This window comes from Nicotiana tomentosiformis, chromosome 2 (genome assembly GCF_000390325.3).
Source record: "Nicotiana tomentosiformis chromosome 2, ASM39032v3, whole genome shotgun sequence".
In the NCBI taxonomy this organism is placed as follows: Eukaryota; Viridiplantae; Streptophyta; class Magnoliopsida; order Solanales; family Solanaceae; genus Nicotiana; species Nicotiana tomentosiformis.
The window spans coordinates 88,071,473-88,093,844 of NC_090813.1; the positions used below are offsets into that span (position 1 = coordinate 88,071,473).

General features: G+C 36.6%; 1 protein-coding gene and 1 long non-coding RNA gene across 10 annotated transcripts; one reads left to right on the top strand and one right to left on the bottom strand.

Moving 5' to 3' along the window:
• Positions 1–219: 219 nt before the first annotated feature.
• Positions 220–19,361, top strand: LOC104096918 (DNA replication ATP-dependent helicase/nuclease JHS1). Of its 9 annotated transcripts, none has more exons than XM_070195700.1 (34): positions 221–934; positions 2,029–2,196; positions 2,280–2,513; positions 2,597–2,659; positions 2,795–3,148; positions 3,230–3,283; positions 3,374–3,435; positions 4,147–4,279; positions 4,425–4,535; positions 4,660–4,756; positions 4,939–5,021; positions 6,025–6,090; positions 6,855–7,014; positions 7,138–7,189; positions 7,316–7,373; positions 7,481–7,591; positions 8,192–8,248; positions 9,521–9,655; positions 9,738–9,992; positions 10,739–10,813; positions 11,719–11,840; positions 11,928–12,000; positions 12,085–12,189; positions 12,400–12,567; positions 14,357–14,426; positions 14,511–14,662; positions 16,071–16,149; positions 16,235–16,320; positions 16,410–16,547; positions 17,632–17,671; positions 17,772–17,845; positions 17,950–18,084; positions 18,737–18,856; positions 18,967–19,361. In XM_070195700.1, exons 1-34 carry the CDS (start codon positions 383–385, stop codon positions 19,123–19,125), a joined length of 4,401 nt encoding a protein of 1,466 aa, XP_070051801.1. In that variant the 5' UTR covers positions 221–382; the 3' UTR covers positions 19,126–19,361. The 9 variants fall into 9 exon arrangements, 6 of the variants coding, with proteins under 6 accessions (XP_070051804.1, XP_070051801.1, XP_070051800.1 ...); XM_070195699.1 differs by having other exon boundaries at positions 16,072–16,149; positions 16,228–16,320; XM_070195701.1 differs by having other exon boundaries at positions 6,025–6,081; positions 16,072–16,149; positions 16,228–16,320.
• On the bottom strand, positions 15,379–16,531 carry LOC138906588 (uncharacterized). Its single transcript, XR_011414055.1, has 2 exons — positions 16,413–16,531; positions 15,379–16,324 (listed from the first exon to the last, which is right to left on the bottom strand). It is a non-coding gene; the product is annotated as an uncharacterized lncRNA (long non-coding RNA).
• Positions 19,362–22,372: the final 3,011 nt, after the last annotated feature.

Genomic DNA, 22,372 nt, shown 5'->3' on the forward strand with positions numbered 1-22,372 from the left:
AAAAGACGAACGATATTTTGTTAAGGGCATTCGTGCTTTTAATATAATATAGATATAGATTTTATTTTTACATGAAAAGTAGTTAAATTTTAATTACTTTTGAAACTGTGCCTATTTTTAAGTACCAATTCTAAATCTGGTTATTTCTGATTTTACCCCATTCTATCCTTTAAAAAATTCCCTCTCAGTCCAACTTGTAATCAGATCCTAGGGTCCAAATTCACTCCCTCCAAACCGTGCCCCTTCTCTTTTGGCGGGAAAATCCCTCTCTCAGTTCCCAACATTTTTGCCCTCTTTCTTCAATCTTCTCCAATGACCTAAAACCCTAGTTAGTGTCATCTGTATTCTGTAATAGCACAACTAAGCTCAATCGAAACATAAAATGGCTCCAAAGAAAAGAACAAGTTCAGGATCAACGAAGAAATCAAGCAATCAAAGCCAGAACCTTCAGCATCAGCAGCAATCTCAGCCGTCCAAATTCGGGATCCAGCATTTCTTTGAACGCCACACCCAAAATGTCCTCTCTCAGAAATCCAAACCCCTCCTCGTTCCCCACAACTCCAATTCCAACTCATTTCAAATCCCTCAAGAAAATTCCAGTGTCTCAGTACCAGAAACTTCTAGAAATGATGGATTGAATTTGAAAAAGTGTGACAAGGATAGTGCGGTGTCTCGAGATAAAGGTTATAAAAATGTAAATAAATCGGATCATATTGATGTAACAGAGAGATTTAAGGATAGGGGAGTTGGGGATGGTAAAAACAAGGAAAAAAGAGTTACTTTGAAAATGAATGACTCGGGTGGTCCGTCTCAGAGTACACCTACGGAGAATGTGGTAACTGCAGGTTCAGGGAAGGAGAAAAATCAAGCAGAAATAACGCCTGAGTTATGCAAGTCCGTGTCTGTGAAGCGCTTAAAGTTTTCTCCAGGAATGGTAATTATCTTTATTTTCTGATGGTTTGTTTCTAGTTATTGTTGTTGTTTATTTATTTACCTTTTTATTGGCGAGTAACATCATCAGTGATAGATTCATATAGCCAACACCAACTTGTTTGGGATTGAGGCGCATCAATTGTTAGTTGCTCGGTGAAATTTACTTGGATGGAGCTAATTTTCAACGCGTGTATATGAATGAAGGGTCTTCTTGCTTACGTATTAATTACAAAATTGCAACTTTTTAGGCTCATTCTACAAGAAATCGTGCTATGACGGATCGGGGCAAGGGTAGGGGGAAATTACTGAGTAAACTCATTGATGTAACATCACACAAAAGACTTTTAAGCAACGCAGTTCTCTGTGTCACTGAAGTTAAAGTAGCATTTGTCAATAGTATGCGATATTCATAGAAGGCAAATTCTTGTGCTACTTATGTTGAAGCTGGTAAGGCGGACATTATGTCCGCTAGGTTATTCCTAGACTAGGAAGCTTAGTCAAGCCAAAACAGTAGCAAGTCTAATCTGAGTCCATTATGGGGAGAAAGTAGCAGGAAGAATTTCTAGTAGATGGTACACCATTCACGTAAAATTAGGACACTTAAGAACCAGGAAAGTTAAAGACTTGGTACTAATCCTGACAATTAGAGAGTAGAAGATAAACTAAGAGAAGTATTCTCTCCCTGCTCAGTGCTACAGGACTTAGGCTGTTGTTGGGACACTTTTGCTTATAAGAGTTGTTTTTGGTCGAGGTTGCCAATCTCTTACTGGAGAGCTGGGAGTTTGGGGTCCTAACCTCAGAGACCTGTCTAAACTTTGTATAGACATTGCATGGCTGTCCCGCTTTTAGAATTTTGAAGACATGTTGGTGGTCTTCTTTGACCCCAGCAAACTCTTCTATCTTGTAAGGAGGATTTTGAATCCATCAGTCGTTTAATAAACTTGACACACCTTTTAGTCTATACTTTTAAATGCTTAGACTGTTGCATTCATGGTTAAGAAAGCATGAAAAAGAATTAAATCTAACGGATTCAAAAGTTGTAGAAGTTTGCTTGCCAGTTGCATATGATCTATTATATGTGCTGTTGTTTGTTAGCTGATCAAGCAAAGCCAGGATGATGGAGGTGATGAAGTATCATGGAGAATATCTCCAGTGAATGAACGACTTCATGCCGTGTCCAAACAACTACCAGAGATGGTAAAAGTGTTGGCGGATTCATCACGCTTCAACTCCTTAAGTATTCAAGAATGTTCGCTGAAAAAGGTACATAAACATAATGTACAATTATGCTGTGCCATGTTTTGTTATAGATCATTGTAATACTATAAGACTAATGATTACTACAGACGTCTCCCGGGACAGAAAGAAAGTTTGAGAAGCGGCTTTGTTCACCTCCACTGAAGGCGCTTGATAAATCATTAGTAAGCTCAAATAGGGCTAGCTTGAGAAACAGAAACACCGATCATGTAATGGATCTGTGGGAAACCAATGGAAACTTAAGCTGCCAGAGCAAAGCTGAAGTAACTAACAGTCAGAGTCCTTTTCAGACTCCACCATCTTTGACATACGGCAGCGATAAGGTAGTATCTGCATCGTCATCCTAGTAAACATCTGTCACGTTTCGTGTAGAAATGTTTCTGATGATTTCTGGCAATTAATGCAGCCTGCCAATGTGGTCAATAATAATGAATTCTCTGATCAGCTTGGTTCAAGGCAACACAAAAAGGTCTTTGACTGCTCTGGCATTTTCAGCTAATGTAATTATTTGCTGTTAGTCATTTCTGACCCCATTTGTGCAGAAAATGTAATTAGTCGTACTTCGACAGTCCCCGTGCTTTATAGGTTTTATATCCTGTTTCAGGCATTGATTGAGCTTTTAGACCAAGTAGAAGATGTAATTTCGGTTGAACCAAAATCTAAAGAGAAAGTTGCCCATAGTCATGATGAACCAGCTAAGCCAGCTTCCATTGTACTAGAAGATGTAATTTCTGTTGTACCAAAATATGAGGAGAAAGTTGCATCCCATAGTCATGAAGAGCCAGCTGCCATTGTGCTAGAAGATGTCATTAATGTTGAACCAAAATGTGAGGAGAAAGTTGCATCCCGTAGTCATGATGAACCAGCTAAGCCAGCTGCCATTTTGCAGAAATCGGCAGAAAGTTTTTGTGCACGTGACCAAAGGAAAGAGTCAACTATCTATTTTCTTGTATTGGAGGTACATTGGAACTTCTCTTATTTAATTATATCCGTTATGTGAATTATGGATCGATGTACTTCAAAACATATGTTACTACAGGTTTCTGAGAAGCATGGACAAGTTGAAACATCTGGACAGCAGTATTCCTTCAAGGTTTGTGCCAAAGCCCCTTGTTAAAACCTTTCTGAGTTCTCACTTCTCACTAACCCAAGTGATGTACGGACACCTGACGATGACTTTCAGGTTTTGCGTATACTGAATGAACAAAGTGGAGAAGAGCGGGTTTTGCATTTGAGGGATGAGTGGTAATGAGTTGAATCTCTGTTATTTCATCTATTATCAATCTGCTGAATATACTTAAAAACACAGATTCACAATCAAGCTATTTCATTCAAGAGGACCAATACTCTTGAATAATTTCCTCTATTTCTGTTATAGTAGAATGTAGACAACATGGGCGATGGACTTTCCTGTTTACAATGACTTGTTACTCGAACACAAATACTTTTTCTACTCTTACATCATCTTCCCAACCGACAGTTCAGTTGTGATGATATTTAGTCATGCAGAACAGCAATCTCAATGTGCATTGTGTAACTTATATCTAATATTTGCTTCTTTAGATCTGTCATGGACCCAAAGAGATTATCATGTGAACTAAACAAACAGAGATTACAGTGACACTGCTACTCGGATGACCTTTCAAACACTAGTTTTGTCCCCCTTCTTCTTGCATCATATGTCTTTTGATGTTGAGGTAGCTTTTATGTCTTTCTTGTCTTTGCATTTGAGTTTACAAAGGCATCTTTATCCTAAATTCTAAAGCAGACAATGTTTTAGTCCCAGCCGCTTTTCTGCATTGCTTCATTTTATCAAAATACCTTCCACTTGTGGGAAACTATAGTCCATCATCTGTATGAACCTTCTGTGGAAGAGACCAGAGATCGTCTCTTCTTAAGCTTTGTAATTCTAATTGTTGACAGACAATTATGATGAGGAACTTACTTGCTTTCCAGGTGCTATAGTGTTGTTGCACCAGGAGATACTATTCATGTCATTGGTGAGTTTGACAGCGAAGGAAAATGTGAAATAAACCGCGAGAAGAATTTTCTCATTGTTCATCCAGATGTTTTAGTCTCTGGAACAAGGGTATGTTTGTGCAATTATTTTTCAGTTGCTTGTTTCGATTACTCAACATGTTGTCTTTCACTGTTCCAGCTTCTGCAAAGTCTTGCTTCCATCAGTTGATGATTCTTCTTTCTCCATTGTTCTTGAACGTTGAGTACTCTGTTAGGTTGCTTCCAGTTTCAGTTGCTCAAGGCGAGCTGTGCTGGATGAGAGGTTAAAATCTGGCGAGTATTCAGCTGCAGCATTGATTGGTACATTATTGCATCAGATGTTTCAGGTTTTATGAATGAAAATTTCTTGCTTTCTATGGCCATAGGCACATTTCCTATCATAGTTTAAATTTTCACTGCTATGCATGTACTATAAACTATGCCATTGAAAGTGACTGACGTTTTTGCCAGGCTGGGCTGATCAGAGAGTCCCCTACACAAGAATTCTTGGAGGATTATGCAAGGATAGTGCTCCAGAAAAGTCTTGAGAGCCTATATGCATGTGGAGGTGAGGAACATAAGTTTCTCCCAAGTGCTACTTTGTGAAGTCGTAATTATTACGTTGGCATCTGGAAACATGCTTTCTTAGAAGTCCTGGAAAGATGATTCTCAACGACAAGTCTACAGTAAAGCACTTAAACTGTCCATTCCTTTCAATGCTGAAACTTCTCAAACTTGTGGTAATTGCAGTTGATGAAAATGATACTCACAAGACATTGATTGAGGCAATTCCAAAACTGCTGAATTGGATACGTTCCTTCCAATATTCAGAGGTAAATGGCTACATTTGTTGTTAAACACTATCTTGAGGCTATTAGTAACTAAGCTGGAAAGGTGGGGTTGTGATTTTGAAACTTTAGAATGGTGTCAACTCCTTGTTAGACTTAGATTAAATTAGGCTACTTTGTTCAACAAAGCATGCAGCCCTATCAAGAACATGCCATATTTTTTTCCAGAAAGGTGATGGTTTATGGATTGTTTACAATTTTTGTGCTAACACTTGTAAAACCCAAATGAGACAATTGAAAAATAAAAAGGATACGGTACCTAAAGAAAGCATAGTTAGAGCCATCTCCAAAGTACTATGTTCCAAATTCTTTGTACATAGGCTAGTCCTCTTAGTCACGTCAACCAAAATGTGTGATAGATGGATACAGGTGTGGTTGCATGGGTGCGGATCTAGAAGGATGATATGTCATCACCTAAATCTTAGGATTGGGGAATTAGGAAAGGTGGTCAGGTACAAGTGCTGAGATACCACTAATAAATGTATAGTATAACATATATATTTATATGACTAATTCATTTGAAAGATCATCCGACAAAAACACATACAAATAAATTGCTTTAAATATCTAAGCTTTTATTCCATGCGTATATCACATACAATTACAATTTTTCAGAATACTTTATCTGAATACTTATGTAAAACCCAAAATTTGAAACCAAAAACATAGCCAACCTATGCTTCTCGGCCATAGTTGTAGCCAATGCAGTCTAGGTGAATTAACCAAGTGCGGTGATATCTCACACCCATGCCCTTATCAATTTGGATCGACTTTGGTGTTTTTTTTTGGAAGGATCCATGTAACATAGGCAACACTTGTCCTTTTGCCATGTCCATCACTATTTTCTACTTCGTTGGTGGCTAGTTCTTTGTGTTTGATTCTCAGTACATCTTGATTATAATTTGTGCCCATTCTCACATTTGTTCCCACATTGATATAATTTCTCTCCTTGTTTAACTAACATATTTATGAGCTTAAATTATGCTAGGTTTCAGAAGGCCCAAGTATTGATTTTGGAAGTGAAGACGGAGTTAAGAAGATTAAAGTATGTGAAGTAAGGAACCTCCTATCTTTCTTGGTAATACGAATTTTATTAGTTCTCAGAAGCATATGTTGCAAATATTTCTGATATACAAAGCATTAACCACATCAGGATGATCATTAGGAATGGTTCATTCCAATGTAACACATTTATCTCTAACATTAGTGTCTTTTTGTATTTATGATTTGTGACGAACTAAGAAATAATCGACAAGCTTTCCACACAGTCCTCCTAAAGTATAACGTTAAGATTTTTTAAAAAGAAAAGGTTCATTATTAATTGATGAGTTATGGGACATCAGATATAAATTGTGTTTGTAAAGTTTATGGTAGCGAGATTGTTAGAGTATGTCTAGTAATGAGCAACCAATGGAACATGTTAATCTAACATTTAACTAATATTACATTCCCCAGGTGGTTTACAGGATTTGTGCTTCAGTTCAGTTAGCTATATGCACTTGGGTTTGCTTTCTTTAACCAAGATTATGCCTGATTTATTAGTTTTGACTGGATATTGAGCAGTTTTTTCTGAAGGACATTATTTGTCTTAAAGGAGAATAAACTGCAACATGATGCAAAACTACTGGTGCTTTGTAGCATTATCTACATGACAAACCCTTCTTTTCTGGAAAACAAAGGACAAACATTACTTACATGTCAAGAACATATATTCACCTGTAATTGTTTTGAAAATGCATATAACATGGTTCACCCTGTCCAGTCTGTCTATCCTCCCTGAGTTTATATTCTTTTCATTTTGGATGTCCTTAAATATAGGTACTTGATATTGAAGAAATGGCATGGGCCCCAAAATATGGGTTGAAAGGCATGATTGATGCATCCTTGCGAGTAAATGTAAAATTCAACACCAGTAAACATAATGAGATGATTATGCCTCTCGAATTTAAAACTGGGAAGGCAACAAATGGACTGGCAAGTTTTTTTGAGCATTTGCCAAATAGTACCACTTAGTTGTGAAGTGATGATAATTTTCCACTTTACACGTTCTTGCTAGGCACCTAACCTCTAGGCTATCATTGGCTTTACATTCTGCAGACAGCTATGGAACATAATGCTCAAGTGATGCTGTATACCCTTCTAATGTCAGAAAGGTGCACTGAACCCTGCCTATTTGCATAATTATTCACCTACTGTGGGCATGTGCTGTACTGCCATGTAGATTTTCCTTTAGTTCTTCATAGATTCATCTCATTGCCATCTATTTTTCTCTTAATTAGATACTCGCAGCATATTGGACATGGTCTCCTGTATTATCTGCACACAGATCATACGCAGGTAAAATCAAGCATTTGATTTTGATAAGTAGGTGAAAACTAGCATCTGTAAGAATTATAAAGATTGCTTTTCTTTGCAACCTTCTAAATTACACTTCATTTTTCAAGGGAATTACTGTTCGAAGATCTGACTTGGTTGGCCTAATAATGCGCCGTAATGAACTTGCAAATGATCTTCTCAAGACCACTATAACTCAACAACTGCCACCAATGTTACAGGTAAGGTATCTCCGTCTCATCCTGTTATACTTGGATTAAATACAGATAGTGTTTGTGAGAACTGAATATTTTGCATTAGTACTGTCTAGTCATTGAATATGTGGCTGATCAGTTTCCACATAATGGCGTGTTGTCCGCTAAGCATTCAGGGCCCGCATTTTCTTGTGCCTTTTATCATATTCTCTTTGTGCACAGTCCTGTAAGTTTATAGAAATTGTTAAGGTTAAAAGGCTCTTAATTGTATTCTGTAACCTGTTCTCTCTGGTACCACATAAAAATCTCTACTGAAATATATCCTCCCCATCCCCTTGGTTTAGTTGTCTTCATAGAGGTGAATGTTTTGCCTGCTAAGTGTAGTTCATTCCGAATACACCTTCAATTAGTATTGAATACTAATTCTTCCTGTAGAGACCTAAGCATGGTTGTCATCTTCCACCACTATCCCAGGCCACAATCATTTATCGCCTTAATTATAAGTAAAACCATAAAAGGGATCAGAAGACTGAATTAGCTTATTACCTGACCAAGAGGAACTCATTTAACAAAATCTTCTAGATATTATTAACTTATTATTCTGGTGACTTCTTTCTTTTGATGCAGAGTCCAAATATGTGCAGAGGCTGTCGACACCTCAATGTCTGTACTGTTTATCATAAGGTAATTTGAGAAGTTCTCAGGGTCTTCATAGTGACAAGCATCCATTGTGCTCTTTTACGTATATAGATTTTCAAAATAATTGGTTAAAGGGGCTTCCATGTTTACTCAGTTTTCAATCCTAAAACATTTTCGCATCTTTAGCTATGCTCCATGCTAAGAAAATGTTCTCCTTTCAAAATGATCGAGATTCTGAGAAACTCAGATGATAAACCATCTATAGAAGAAAGGAAGGGAGCTTAGTTGTTGAAGTCGGTAACTAAATCCTTTGGTTGGCGAATGTGCATGTGATAAATATACAGAGGTATCTTCATCAAAATAAATATACAGAGGTAATATGCTTACACGCACTGTAGTTCTCTTCTCCTAGTAAAACCTGCCATGTGGTTACAGTAACATAGGTGCTTGCTGATAGAAGAAGGGGTAATTAACAATCAAGAGAAAGTTATTGCCTCAAATGCCATGTTTGGAATATTAGTACTAAGCCTGATTCCTGAAAAATATCAAATGACTGTAAACTTTGACATTTATGCTACAACTAGTACTTATTTGGAACCTGAATTGAGGCAAAAGATTGCATTTATAATGTGTTAGAATTCTAATTATGTCGGGTCTTATTTTTCTTGACAAAGGTGCCAAAACTTGGTGCGCGCCTAAGAAGCTAGACATGTAATCAAGGCAATCTAACGGCTTTTCTGAATACTAATCAATTTGCTTAATGATGAGGAGTCAGCATTTTGCAGTGTGCAATATGGAAAGGACTAAAGGAACATACTTGAAATCGAGCAGCAATTGCTTCCTTTTTTGTTACTGTAGATTTTGAGAAGAAGAAAAGGCTTCTTGTATTTCTGTGTGTGTTTACATCCCATGAGTAAGGGAATTATACAAAGCTCCTAATGCTAATTAAGGAAATAAAATAAATCTATACAATCAATCCAGCTATCAAATAAAATCAAATAAAATCAGTTCTCCTAAATATAATCAAATCTCCTGAAATCATGCTAATCAACACTCCTAAATCAAGTCTCCTTGAATCATGCTAATCAACAAAATGGGTAGAATAATGGCGATGATAAATCAACATGCATGTTTTCCATATTAGCCTAATCAATGTTGACATGAAAATCAGTCATCTTTTCTTGGTGTATGCCCGAATACTTATTCTCATCTTAGTTGTGCTTATACATCATATTATGGGTAACATCAATATTCAATATTATTGGGACTTTGTTGAAAGTAAAAACTTATACTACTGGATCCTGAAAATTTTCATAGGCATATGGTGGCACCACAGAAGGTAGCGGTTTGGGCGGTGTGTTTGATTCACTTGTTAGCCATCTAACAATTGCACATACTAATTTTCTTCAAAAATGGGATCAGTTGATTGACTTGGAGGCTAAAGAAGTTGAGGTACAATACATTGTCGACTGTAAATGTAGAAATCACTTCATGGCAATTGAATATCTCTTTACTTGTTAATTTGTTTTTTCAGGTTGTAAAGAAAGAAATTTGGTGTTCACAAAGTTCAAAGAATGACTTTTACGCTTCTTACTTATCTTCTCTTGTCCTTGATACATCAGAACGAACCACACCAACAAACTTTTGCAAAGGAAATCAATTTACTTATCACTTTGTACATCGAGATTGGACTTCCTTGGGCACTCATCAACAGGATGGAGATGCTCTTAATAGTTATAATTTTCCCATGAAAAAGTTTGAATCCTCACTTGGGAATGGGGATTATGTGGTATTCTTCTTTCCCATATTCTTTTTGCACTCCTGAATGTTCTATTTTCACAGCAAGCAGCTGAAGCAAAGAATTACTTGTCCATAGTTGTAACATCATCTGTTTGCCTCCCAAGGGAAAAGTAGCGAGACAGAGCAGTTATATGCATCTATAGCAAACTGCAGGTTCCTGTCCCTGTGAAATATATTAATCGGATGGCTTGAACTAATGGTTCAATTAGTTATTTTGGTGAAGTAATGAAGCTTCTTAGAATTCAATGAATCAACTATGCCTTGATCCTGAATTAGTTGTGGTCAGCTACAGGAATCCTCTTATTCGTTCCTCTCTATCCGGGAGCAAATGCCTTGGTGGCTCTGGGATCATCCCACAATTTTAGTAATTCTCTACTAGCGTCAAACCCTCGGCGGACTTCATCAAGCTCATAGAGGAAAGGGAGTTCTCACTATTCAATAACAAAAAAACAGAATAATAGTCAATTATTTTCTGAAAAAAATGGGGTAATTTTTTATTTAGTTGGGGCCATGGCTTATGTTTGTATAAGTTGCCTGCAAATAGAGTAATTTCTAGTTTTGTTGAGCCTCTAATTAGCTGAATTTTTTGTTTCGTTCCTGCACTTTCAGCTCACAGTAGTGTATGAGTGGTGATCGTTTGAATTGAAAGTGCTGTCTTATAAGCGTTATATGTTTGGTTCTATTCATGGTCATGATCAATTGACGGTATGACAATATAAATTTTAAACTATTCAGGTATTGAGCACTGAACCTGGTGGTATACTAATAGCTACTGGAGTTGTTGTAGATATGAGTTGCTCTCGCATCTCGGTGAGTATTTGATCTTTATTTGGTATTAATTCTTCAATGCAAGGAGTTATTACTTTATAATGTTTGTCATTGCTGCAAATAGCCTAGAATGCACAGATATAACTTATTTTCAGTTCCTTCTTTTCATTCTCCTTAGGTGGAGCAGCCTGAACTTTTCAAATAATCTCATTTGTTCCAATGAAAAATAGGAAACTTATATATTTCTCATCTGCCAATCATCTTCGTTAATGCTGTTAGATCTCACTTTGGTCCCTTTCAACAACTGAAAAGTTTCTTTAATAAATAAGGTAGCTCCAGACTATACAGGGAGATGATTAAGAATGAAATAGTTTGATTGTTGAGACAAAACAGAACAAAAAAGTTAGAGCCCTGACCATTAACAAAACTAAAGCTTCACACGGCTCTTCCTTTTTATCCCACTTTCAAAAGAAAAACTACTTCAGGACCTGGAAAGCATTTTCCAAAATGAAAAGTTAAAGAAGTCCAAACACAGAAGTCTTCTAAACCAGTGTTCGTCTTAAGAAATAATTACAACTAAAGCATACTAGTGTTTAGCTTACTGTATTTCGTTAGGGCTAAAGCATTCTTTTGTTAATATATCTATATCTATACAAGATTTCCTTACGGCCTAACCTGTCTATCTTATCATAGTATTGTTTTCAAGTAGTAGAGGTCCATTGTCACTCATTCTGAAGTGAGCCAGGCTACATTCCCTTGTATGTCTTTGATTTAAAAAATAAAATATTTGTGGATTTGTCATAATCCTTTATGATAATTCTGGCACTAATTAACAAGTTTGGAATATAAAATTCCCTGGGTACTCCTTTTGATTTTGGGTCCAATAATGTGTAAAAGGAAAAGGCATGCGCAGATTTCAACTTGTAATATTTGCTTTCATAATTCAGGTATCTCTTTCCAAACGCTTAAGGCTTCCAGGTAGCAGCCGGACTTCACAGGCACAAGATCTTCATCAGCAGTTGTGGCGAATTCATAAAGATGAATTTATGGGTTCATTTGCAATTATGAGGTATTCAAATTTTTTCATGTGTTATTATCTCCATCTGAAGTACATGTATTTGTCCAAGCGTAATTTACTCCTGCTTTGATTTTGAAGATTCAACCTCATACAACTATTTCTGCAAAATGATCAGAGTTCTCATCTGAGGAAGATGATAGTTGATCTGGAGGTGAATGCTCATTTGATTTGCAGCTCCTCAGCCACAGCCCTCTTTAATGAATGAGAAGAAAATCTTACCTGTGAATTTCTGCAGGTGCCTAGGTTTGATAGTGGATGCCAATTTAGTCAAGACCCTGCCATCTCATACATTTGGTCAGAGAAAAACTTGAATGACGATCAGCGCCGAGCCATACTTAAGGTGAAGAGTTATAGAAACTCTCTGTAATTGGATTTATATCTGCACTTGCAAATCAAAAGTATTGTGAATTATCAGAATCTTAATTGGATAAACCAGATACAAAGCAAAACTTACATCATTCGAGTTGTCAGAACCCTCAACCATATCAAACTGTCAGAATTGTATTGTGAATTATCAGAACAGCATCATATATAATTGTCAATAATGCAGATACTTACGGCAAAGGATTATGCGCTGATACTAGGAATGCCAGGGACAGGTAAAACATCCACTATGGTCTATGCTGTGAAGGCGCTGTTGATGAGAGGTTCATCCATTTTGCTTACCTCCTATACAAACTCAGCTGTTGATAATCTGCTTCTCAAACTGAAGGCTCAGGTCATCTCCATCCTTGATGCTTTGTCTCTTTTCGTCTTCTTGAGCCGAGGGTCTTTCGGAAACAGCCTCTCTACCCCCTCGGGTAGGGGTAACGTCTGCGTACACACTACCCTCCCCAGACCTCACTAGTGGGATTTTACTGGGTCGTTGTTTTTGTTGTTGCTGTATCTCAAAAATTTAGAAGGTATAAGCTGTAGAACTGGTGTCAACATAGTATAAAATTCTTGTTAAATAGTCTTGGGAAAGCTAGATTTAGCAAACTGAAGAAATCTATATTTGGTGCAAGGTAGGCATAGGAGTTGATGTGTAGCATTAGATGAAACTGGTTGATTTAAGAAGGGCCTACTATGGCAACTACACTCCCTAGCTGCTTCTACTGGTATTAGTATTACATCATTATTTCCTCTTTATCGTTCGATCATTTAGAAATATACACCTCACATTTTACTACCTCCAATCTCCTGAAATAAATTCTAGCATAAAGCTGCTTGGTGGTGACTCCATCGAATAAAATCCTTTTTGAATCACCAAATTGTCGCATCCATTGAAATCCCTTCCTCCACTTGTGAGAATTTGATGCATATGCAATGTGGTCAGTGAATGGGCGTTAAGGAGGATCTCCACCTCTCATTTGAAGCTCTGCTGGAAGTATGTGTTCTCGCATGGAGTAACGGGTTGAAGGAGCCATCAAGGAATTGGACATCCCTTTAGAAAGGGCTGGAAGACCCTTTTAGATGCGAAATTCCTCGTTTTTTTCCTCACATTCCGTTGGTCAATTACGAACCAAGGTGCTCTACTTCACTACTTGTAAGGTGTGACGTATGATTCATTGACTTTTAATTTAATAAAAGAAGACATTTAAAATGCGAATTTCTTGCTATTTAATGGATAAGGGAATAGATTATAGCTGTTCAGCTTAACTCAGTGCAATCCTGTAGTAAGTACAACTCAAACTTAGGCATTCAACTGTTAAATATAAACCCTAAACCCTAAACCTATATTTTTAAAATATATAATTAATAACAACCTTTAAAGTTTAAACTGTTTTGTAACTTGAAGCATTTTCAGGGAAAACTAACAAATGCCTATCAGTAATTCTAAACACAGGATATCTTGAGTCCAAATTGATAAACAAGTCATTTACTTTGAAGTTGATTCCCCCATATTGTAGATCATGTATAACTTGGTCTCACCATGAAAAGTTTTAGATAGCGCTGTTAAGCTGTTGATGAATTAGTAGACAAAATATTCGGATATATGTTAGTGGGGCTTAGGCGAAGGGGCAAACAAATATAATCTATTAGCTTCATGGCTGTAAACCAAAATTCTGCCCTTATAACACTTATCCTCACATACATTTAGATCAAATCAAGAGCCTGCTGATTTCTAAGGTTAAAAAATAACTCAATTACCTCTTCGTGTATAAATGTATCAAGTTAAAGATCCTTCTTTTTATCCATTTAGATATTCAACTATACGCAGTGGCTCTGCAAGTAAAATGAAGCTGATTGACTGACATGCATGTAAGCGTTATCGAGGAAAATCTCTCTTTTCCTCTTCCTCTAAGGGCATGGTTTTTTGAAATGTCCTGCTGAGAATGATTTCTCGACATGCTTCACCTACATATTACGGAGTATCATTTATTTTTCCTAGTGCTTTCATTCTCTGGTATGCTTCTGCTGACTGCGAACCACAAGGCACAAGTAATGTAGTGCTTTTACATTTACATGCATATCCTACTGCATTACCACTTCAGTGGACATTGGGACTAACATATATACTGTTGCAGGGTATAGATTTTATTCGCATTGGAAGATATGAGGTTGTACACGAGGAAGTTCGAGAGAATTGCTTATCAAGTTGGTTTCTGGTAACTTTGTCAAAGAGTTTGCTTCCTGATTGGCCCACAGAATACTAATTTACTGCTGGACTTTCTCCTACAGTGATGGACGCTCATGGTCTTGAAGAGATAAAGCAAAGGATAGATCAAAGCAAAGTTGTTGCTGTTACGTGTTTGGGGATAACTAGCCCATTGCTTTCAAACAAGAGATTTGATGTGTGTATCATGGATGAAGCCGGACAAACTACGTTGCCGGTACGTTTCTATAATTTGTGTTGTAGTGCATTTGAACATTTTGGTCAATAGATCTCGTGAATGAGGTTAAACTTGTCAAAGTTGCTATTGCTGATTGCAACTGTCCTATATATCTCAATTAACAATCTTTTTATTTTTTTGATAAGGTAAATTTTTATTAATGAAGGTACCAAGATGGTACAATTACACCAGACCAAAAACTGCCATAATACTTATCAACTACTCCTACAAATCAACTATCTCCTCTAAGAAATCTATGTATTGTTCTAGATTTTCAATAACACTCCGTTTACACCTAAAAATCAAATTCAAAAGACGTCTATTTTTAATCCTGGATACATGCTGTCTTATCCCTTCAAAGCAAACTCTGTTTCTCTCCACCCATGTTGTCCATAAGACACATAGGGGGATTGTTCTCCACACTGCCTGCTGACTTCTTGCCACTTGTTGATGTTGCCATGTCTCCAGCAGACTTTTTACATTTTGTGGCATAACCCATTTGATACCATACAAACCAAGGAATAGCTCCCAACACTGTCTTGCCACTTTGCAATGAATGAGGAGATGATTTACTGTTTCTAATTCTTCTTCACACATATAGCATCTATTAATTAAAATAGTTTCTCTCTTCTGTATTTTATCCTGACTTAAACAAGCTTCCTTTGTTGCCACCCACCCAAAACATGCTCCTTTAGCAGGAGCTTTTGATTTCCATATTGCTTTCCATGGCCAATCAGATTCATACCTCCCTTGTTGCTTCTGTAAAAGAGTATAACCTCTGCTAACTATGAATTTCCCATCATTACTTGCTGCCCAAATCATTGAATCTCTCCTATTGCCCTCCAAACTGACACTGTCTAGAAATTGCATTAACTAAGCGAATTAATCTACTACCCAGTCATTAAGGCCCCTCCTGAAGATCAACTGCCAGCCATTACTTGAATAAACGCCTGCTACCTTCCCATTCTTGTCAGAGGAGCAGCGATATAAAACTGGAAATTTGATTTGAGACTTTCATTCCCCATCCATACATCATTCCAGAATTGGATATTTTTACCATTCCCCAGCTTCAACTTTACAAACTGACTACACTCATTCCATAGACTACTGATAGTGCTCCAAAGTCCCCCTTTGGAAAAGGATTGGACTGCACGAGGAGTCCAAAAATCCTTCCTGCCATATTTGACATCTATGAGTTGTTTCCATAACCTATTGCTTTCATCATTATATCTCCAAAGCCACTTAAATAATAGGCTTTTGTCGTGCAGCCTTAAATTCCTTACCCCCAAAACAATCTCTTTTGCTTTTCCGTTTCTATGTTCTTAGAGCTAGTTATTTTTATGAACTACATTTGTCACCAGATGACAAGTCCTTGAAAAACAAATGACAATATTAGATCTACAATCCAGGTATCATTGGGACCATTGACATTTGCATCAAAATTTGTTCTAGTTGGGGATCATTATCAATTACCACCACTCGTCCAGGTAATCTTGATTCTCTCTGCGTTGAGCTCCAATGATTGTTACTTGTGATACCAAAACTTCGAACTGTTTCCATATTAGAGTGCAGAGGCTAGAGAAAATGGAATGGCAGTAAGCCTGTTCTGCAGACTCTCAGAAGCTCATCCCCAAGCAATTTGTGCTTTGCAAAGCCAGGTATCTTCAAATTTCAATAAGATGTTTCTTTCCACCTCTGAAGTTCGTTTGGGTTAATATAGTTGCCACTACTATGCTACAACTTGCAGTACCGCATGTGTGCAGCCATAATGGCATTATCAAATGCCTTGATATATGGTAACAGATTGCGATGTGGTTCTTCTCAAGTAGAAAATGCCAAAATCAAGTACACAACATTGCCATCTGGACCTGCGTGGATGAAGGAGGTAATAGTCAGTGATTACAAACATAAGAGGCCCGCCTCAGCTAGAAAGAATGATCTTAGGATGGAAAATAGATGCCGCTTCCTAGTATGATATTACTTTATTCTATATATTCCAAACTATAGAGGCCTGCACCTTCTATAAAGAGATTGATGCCTGGATGGAAAATACACCTGGTGAAACTTGTTCATTCTTTGAGCACTCATAAGTTCTTTCCTGTATATAAGTTAAGCATTTGAGCTGCTGGTTCATTTCTGCAAAGTTAATTCCAGCAAAACAATTCCACTCAAATCTGCACTTTCTACTTGCTTCTCAAGGAGCAAGTCTGCTAATATTTTCATGTCATAACCACAGTGATGCTCTCTCATCTTAGAGTGATTTACGCTTTCATTTATATATACTTTTTCGATGTACTTATTTAGGTATATGCACTCAAATTAAAGAGGTGTCATGTAAAACCTAGTGCACTTTTTAGTTTTTAGTGTTTCCGTCTGGTAACTAGACACAATATGAGTCATTTTTTGCCTGTCCATTCTTTTCTGTCTGGACCCTCGAGAAAATAGAAAGATCCAGTTTCTAACTGAAGCTCTACTACTTGTTAATTCTGAGATTTTTTATTGGTTGATCTAATAGGTTTAGACTACTGAGGAGAAAACAGAATAGCCTAAACACATGTTCTTCACTACCCTTGTATTAATGAGACCGAATTGTTGGTTGATCTCTTGTGTTTTAAAAAGTGAAATTTGGCTACCCGCTGTCCAAAGTTTCTCATCGCACAATCTTAAAGGTCCTTAGAAAGGATGATTCTTACCATAATGATGATTCATACAAAGTTGTACATAACTGACAAGGAGGAGTTCAACTTTGTATACAAAGGTCGTGATGGAAAGGTAGGAAAACAGTAGGAGAAATTTTACAAGGGAGAGATTTAGTGCAGTGACATGGTGTGATCATTATCTGACAAGGATGATCTCATCTTAAGCAATTATATTCCTTCCAGAAAAATATGTTGTATGAATTGTGAGGGTTAATACCCCTACTGCTTGTCGTCTTATTCTGTGAAATAACGTATGATCTGTCTTGACAGGCTATGAATCCAGACAGACCTGTCGTCTTTATAAACACAGGTCAGGCAAATTCCTATCTCAAATCAAATTATGCAGGCTTGTAAATGCAGTTTAAACGTTCTTGTCCTAAGCTGTTGCCTTATCTATTTTTCCAAACTAGATTTGTTGCTTGCATTTGAAACAAATGACCGTAAAGCCGTAAATAACCCAATGGAAGCAAATATCATTGCTGAGGTATGAATGCCTCTTGCTTCTTCCATGAATATTAATGACCATTAGCATCGGATCACAAGAAATATATTAAGCTGCAATTTCTGTATAATGCTTTTGGCCTACAGATCGTGCGTAGGTTGTTGAGCAGAGGTATATTGGAGGAAGATATTGGCATCATTACACCCTACAACTCTCAGGTAGATCTTATCCGGCAATCTGTTTCCACATCAGTGGAGATACATACCATTGATAAATACCAGGTAATATATATGTTGATGTAATTACATTCTTGAAAAACATCTTAAATTTGCAACTTTTCTTACTCATTAAAAAAGACAGATGCTTTATGGCAGGGTAGCAGAAGGGTAAAGGAAATCACTAGACAATCCTTACTAGAAACATATCTGTCTATGGTTATTCATGACACATTTGTAATTGTCAACTACACATAGGCGACCTAGTACGGTTTTGAACTATAGGGTCCTGAATGCCAGCTGGAAGTAGAGAGCAGAAAAATGGTTGGCTTTCCGTTTCTGAAACAGAAGTTCAAGAAGCCTAAAACTTCTCAATACCCTAGCCCAGAACAAGAAGAGTAATCCCTCGCATCTCACATTGCTACTTCAGAGACACTTATGTTCACCTGACTTTGCCTAGAAAAAATCCCCAAGTCCTTGTCCAGTTGTTCGTCATCTATCCTCAACCGTTTAAGATTATTTGTGCCAGCTATTAGCCCCAAGAAGGTTGTTTGGCAATTCATGAATGATCCAATCTACACGATTTCTTGCTTTTAGAATCATTTTCTGTGGCTCATGGTGGTCTTGCAGTTACATCAAATAACTTGATTTCTTAGGTAGAAAGGACTAAGAGATCGGTACTTTCCCTAATTGTTCTAATGTAATCTACTCTTTGCAGGGAAGGGATAAAGATTGCATTCTGCTATCCTTTGTAAGGTCAAGTGAAAATCCAAGAAACTATGTTTCTTCATTGCTTGGAGACTGGCACAGGATTAACGTGGCTCTTACACGTGCTAAGGTTTAGATACTGTTCCTCGAGACATTTTGACTGAAAATTTTGCTCTATTTGAAACTTTGTGAAGTTCCTCAGATTATATGGAATAATGTACTTCTCTTTTGATTGAACAGAAGAAGTTGATAATGGTAGGTTCATGCATTACACTATCAAACGTGCCTCTGCTAAAACTTCTCATAGAAAAGGTGGAAGAGCAAGGTGGCATTTTGACCGTCTCCAAGAAGGATATTGCTCATAAGCCGGAATTGAAGAGATGCTCCAACCTGAGATGACGGTGAAGATCCCCCCCCCCCCCCTCCCAACCACCAACCACCACCACCCAAAACCCCCCCAGTTTTGCTATATTGTAAATTATTGCAAAATCCAGTCCTCTTAGGGTTTGCATTTTTGTATTCTAATGCAAATGTAAATATTAATGCTATGCGAGACCAAGACCCAGCCATTCACTCTTGTGTAAATAATAGTAAAATTTCCTGGGTGAAATGAAATTGTTCAAGGTTAAACTTCATTTCACGAATGTCTGTATATGATGTATCAGATTGCCATTTCAATGCTGGTAAATTGCTAGAGGGTTTTTACACGGGGGCACCTCTCGTCAGTAACCCAAATGGCAGACATTGGTCAATATAGCCAATTTTAATTTGCACCTTCAATTTCGCTGCATTATGTTGTCATAATCCAACGAGCATTTTTGTTCACAAAATAAATAAAGGACTAACCATAAAATCAATCTCTTTATTGCATTTAGCCAATGAGGTAAAAATGGTATTATTAGATGTAATGAGAATTCTCGAATTGATTTATAGGGGTGTCGTCCAACATGTTTAGAAAGGTCAAGGTAAGAATGAAGCTCACACGTTTCACACTTAGCATTTTGCACTTAGGTAGAAAAATGGAAGCAAGAGAGGCCCCGTTGATATAATCAGATCTCTTTATAACAGAATTTGAAATTTAAATATTATTTAGTTATTAAAAACAATAATTATCCAAAGAATTAGTTTTTATTTTTTTAAAAACTTATAGTAAAATATATAAAAAAATTACTTAGATTTAAAACCTCAAAAGATAAGCATATTTTACTAAATAAAAACTTAAGAAAGCTAATATATTATTAACAAGTATATATTGATGTAATTTTCTTTCTCAAAATTTGTGTACTGTATTGAAGATTCAAAATATATGTTTATGACAACAAAGCATAAGTATTGCTTTCTTTATTATGAAAATAAATGACAATTAACATAAGTGAAATAATAAATTCAATTAATATTTGAGCAAAGTTGTTATGGAGGGATAATTTTATAAAGAGTGTATTCTTAAAATGATTTGTTACAGATAAAAAGGTTATTATAACAAAAAAACACTTAGCTGTTAATAGCGGAATGTTATTATAAAATGGTTGTTATAGAACTCTTGACTGTAAGGTATGCTTCACAAATTGGTTTATTACCGCTGAAGTGCAATCGAAATTTAGCTTCTGAAGTAAAATCACTGGAAGCAGAAACCAAAAACACCGCCATAGCTTTATCACAACATTCCTCGACAGAAAGGATCTATTTTGGAAGGGAAAAAAAAAAACTTCAGCTATTTTCTCCCCGACGACCACCCTATTATGACACTATCTGGTTCAATTATGCAAACAATAACTACCAGTAACTAAAAAATAATACAGTAATAATAACTAGGCCAACTTCTTTGAAAAAGGAAATTCTATTTACCAGGGAAAAGGGAAGGGGAGCAGAGGAAAAAAGACCATGAGAATCAAACCCAACCTCTATTCTGTGAAAAATGCCCACGGGTACCACTGCAATGTAAGCTTTGGTGGTAACCACAACTTAATTTCCTAAACTATTATAAACATTTTCTTGAGTCAGTGGACATTCGCATGCTTGCTGCATAAACAGTTCATGTGCAGTTGAAATAGCTGTTTAAGATGGCATGCAGTGTATTTTTGTGGAGCCCACTCATCGGGAACTTTCAGGAATTTCTCAATGTCATCAAACATGTTGACAGCAAATATATGGGACCTATCTAACTTGTATCCATATGTCTTCTCCTTACTCAGCTCAGTAGAAAAAAATGGAATACCTGAGAAGTATTATACTCGATGAAGCAGTACCCAAGGGTTTTCTGAGTCTCAGGATCAACAGGCATCCATAGACCATCCTCCTTAATAATACCAAGCTGGCTGTTCATTTTCCGAACTACTCCTTCCAACTTCTCAAATTTCTCTTTAGGCACCACATGATCATCATCAAACTCCAAGGGGTCCTCCTCCATTAAGTCATCATCATCACTGATACTTGGTCCAAATGCTTGAACCAAACTATCAACCACTTCATCTTCAGAATCAAATTCAGTTAAATTGGGACATTTGAGTACTCTCGTTTGTTGCCTTTTGTCACCTCCTTACTCTGCTGTGAACCATTCAGTTGAGCTGAGGCTTCATGTTCAAAGGCATGATGGTCTTTATTCACACTATTAGCTGCTTCAACAGTCACAGTTAATTGATTATGGTACTCAGAAAAAATAAAAGAGTAAATTTTTTGTAAAAATTAAAGAAAAAGAGATTGTTTATTCTTTAACAGTAAAATACTTTAGAACTTTAAATTAAACTACTTATATTTTCATATTGGTAAATATAAATCTTTACAACAATATCAAAAGAAATATATTGTAAATACATGCCTAATATTTTATTTATTCAAATTATCGTTTACTAATATAAATAATATTATCTCTATGTAAAGTTAAAGCCTTTATATCATTTAAGAATATTATACTATAACAATAGCTTTTTTGCATATATATGTGTGCATACATATATGAATTCTAACATAAAAAGTATAAGTACTTTTATTAAAATTTGTCTTTTGATCACAAATTTTATTGAGCTGCCTTTATGCCAAATACTGAACGAGTATTCTGCACCATCTATTTGGCTCCAATTTCTGTATTAGCATCTTCCACCAAGTCTTGATTATCAATATGATTAAGAATGACATCTTTTTGTTTAGAGACTATTGCTAGAGGAGTTGCTTTCTTACGCCGAGAGGGGGCTCAGGAAGTCTATGCATGTAGTCCACATGCTGTTTTTAGATACGTTTGCTTTACATGTGTTTGGAATTTGGGATTTTGCTGGTTTTGACTAAAATATTTCCTCGTTGCAGCTATCCGGCGATTCAAACACTATCAAGTGAAGTTTTTAAAAAAGTCATCGTCACTGATACTATTCCCATTGCAGATAAGCATTTTCCCCAGTTCACTGTGTTATCTATGGCAGAGGTAATGGGGAAAGCAATTTCGGGCGTACACGATGAGTTTAGAGTAAGTGGTAAGAACACCTCTCATTTCCCTTTTTCTCGTTAAAGTTCCTTAAGCATCATATCACTATCTGACTTGTTTTGGATGGCAGGTAGATTGTCCATCAGACCAAGAATTCTCCTTTATTAATTTTGTTGATTTGAAAGACTATGTTTAGTTTTGATGTTGTAATAGATTGCATCTAGACTTTATTTC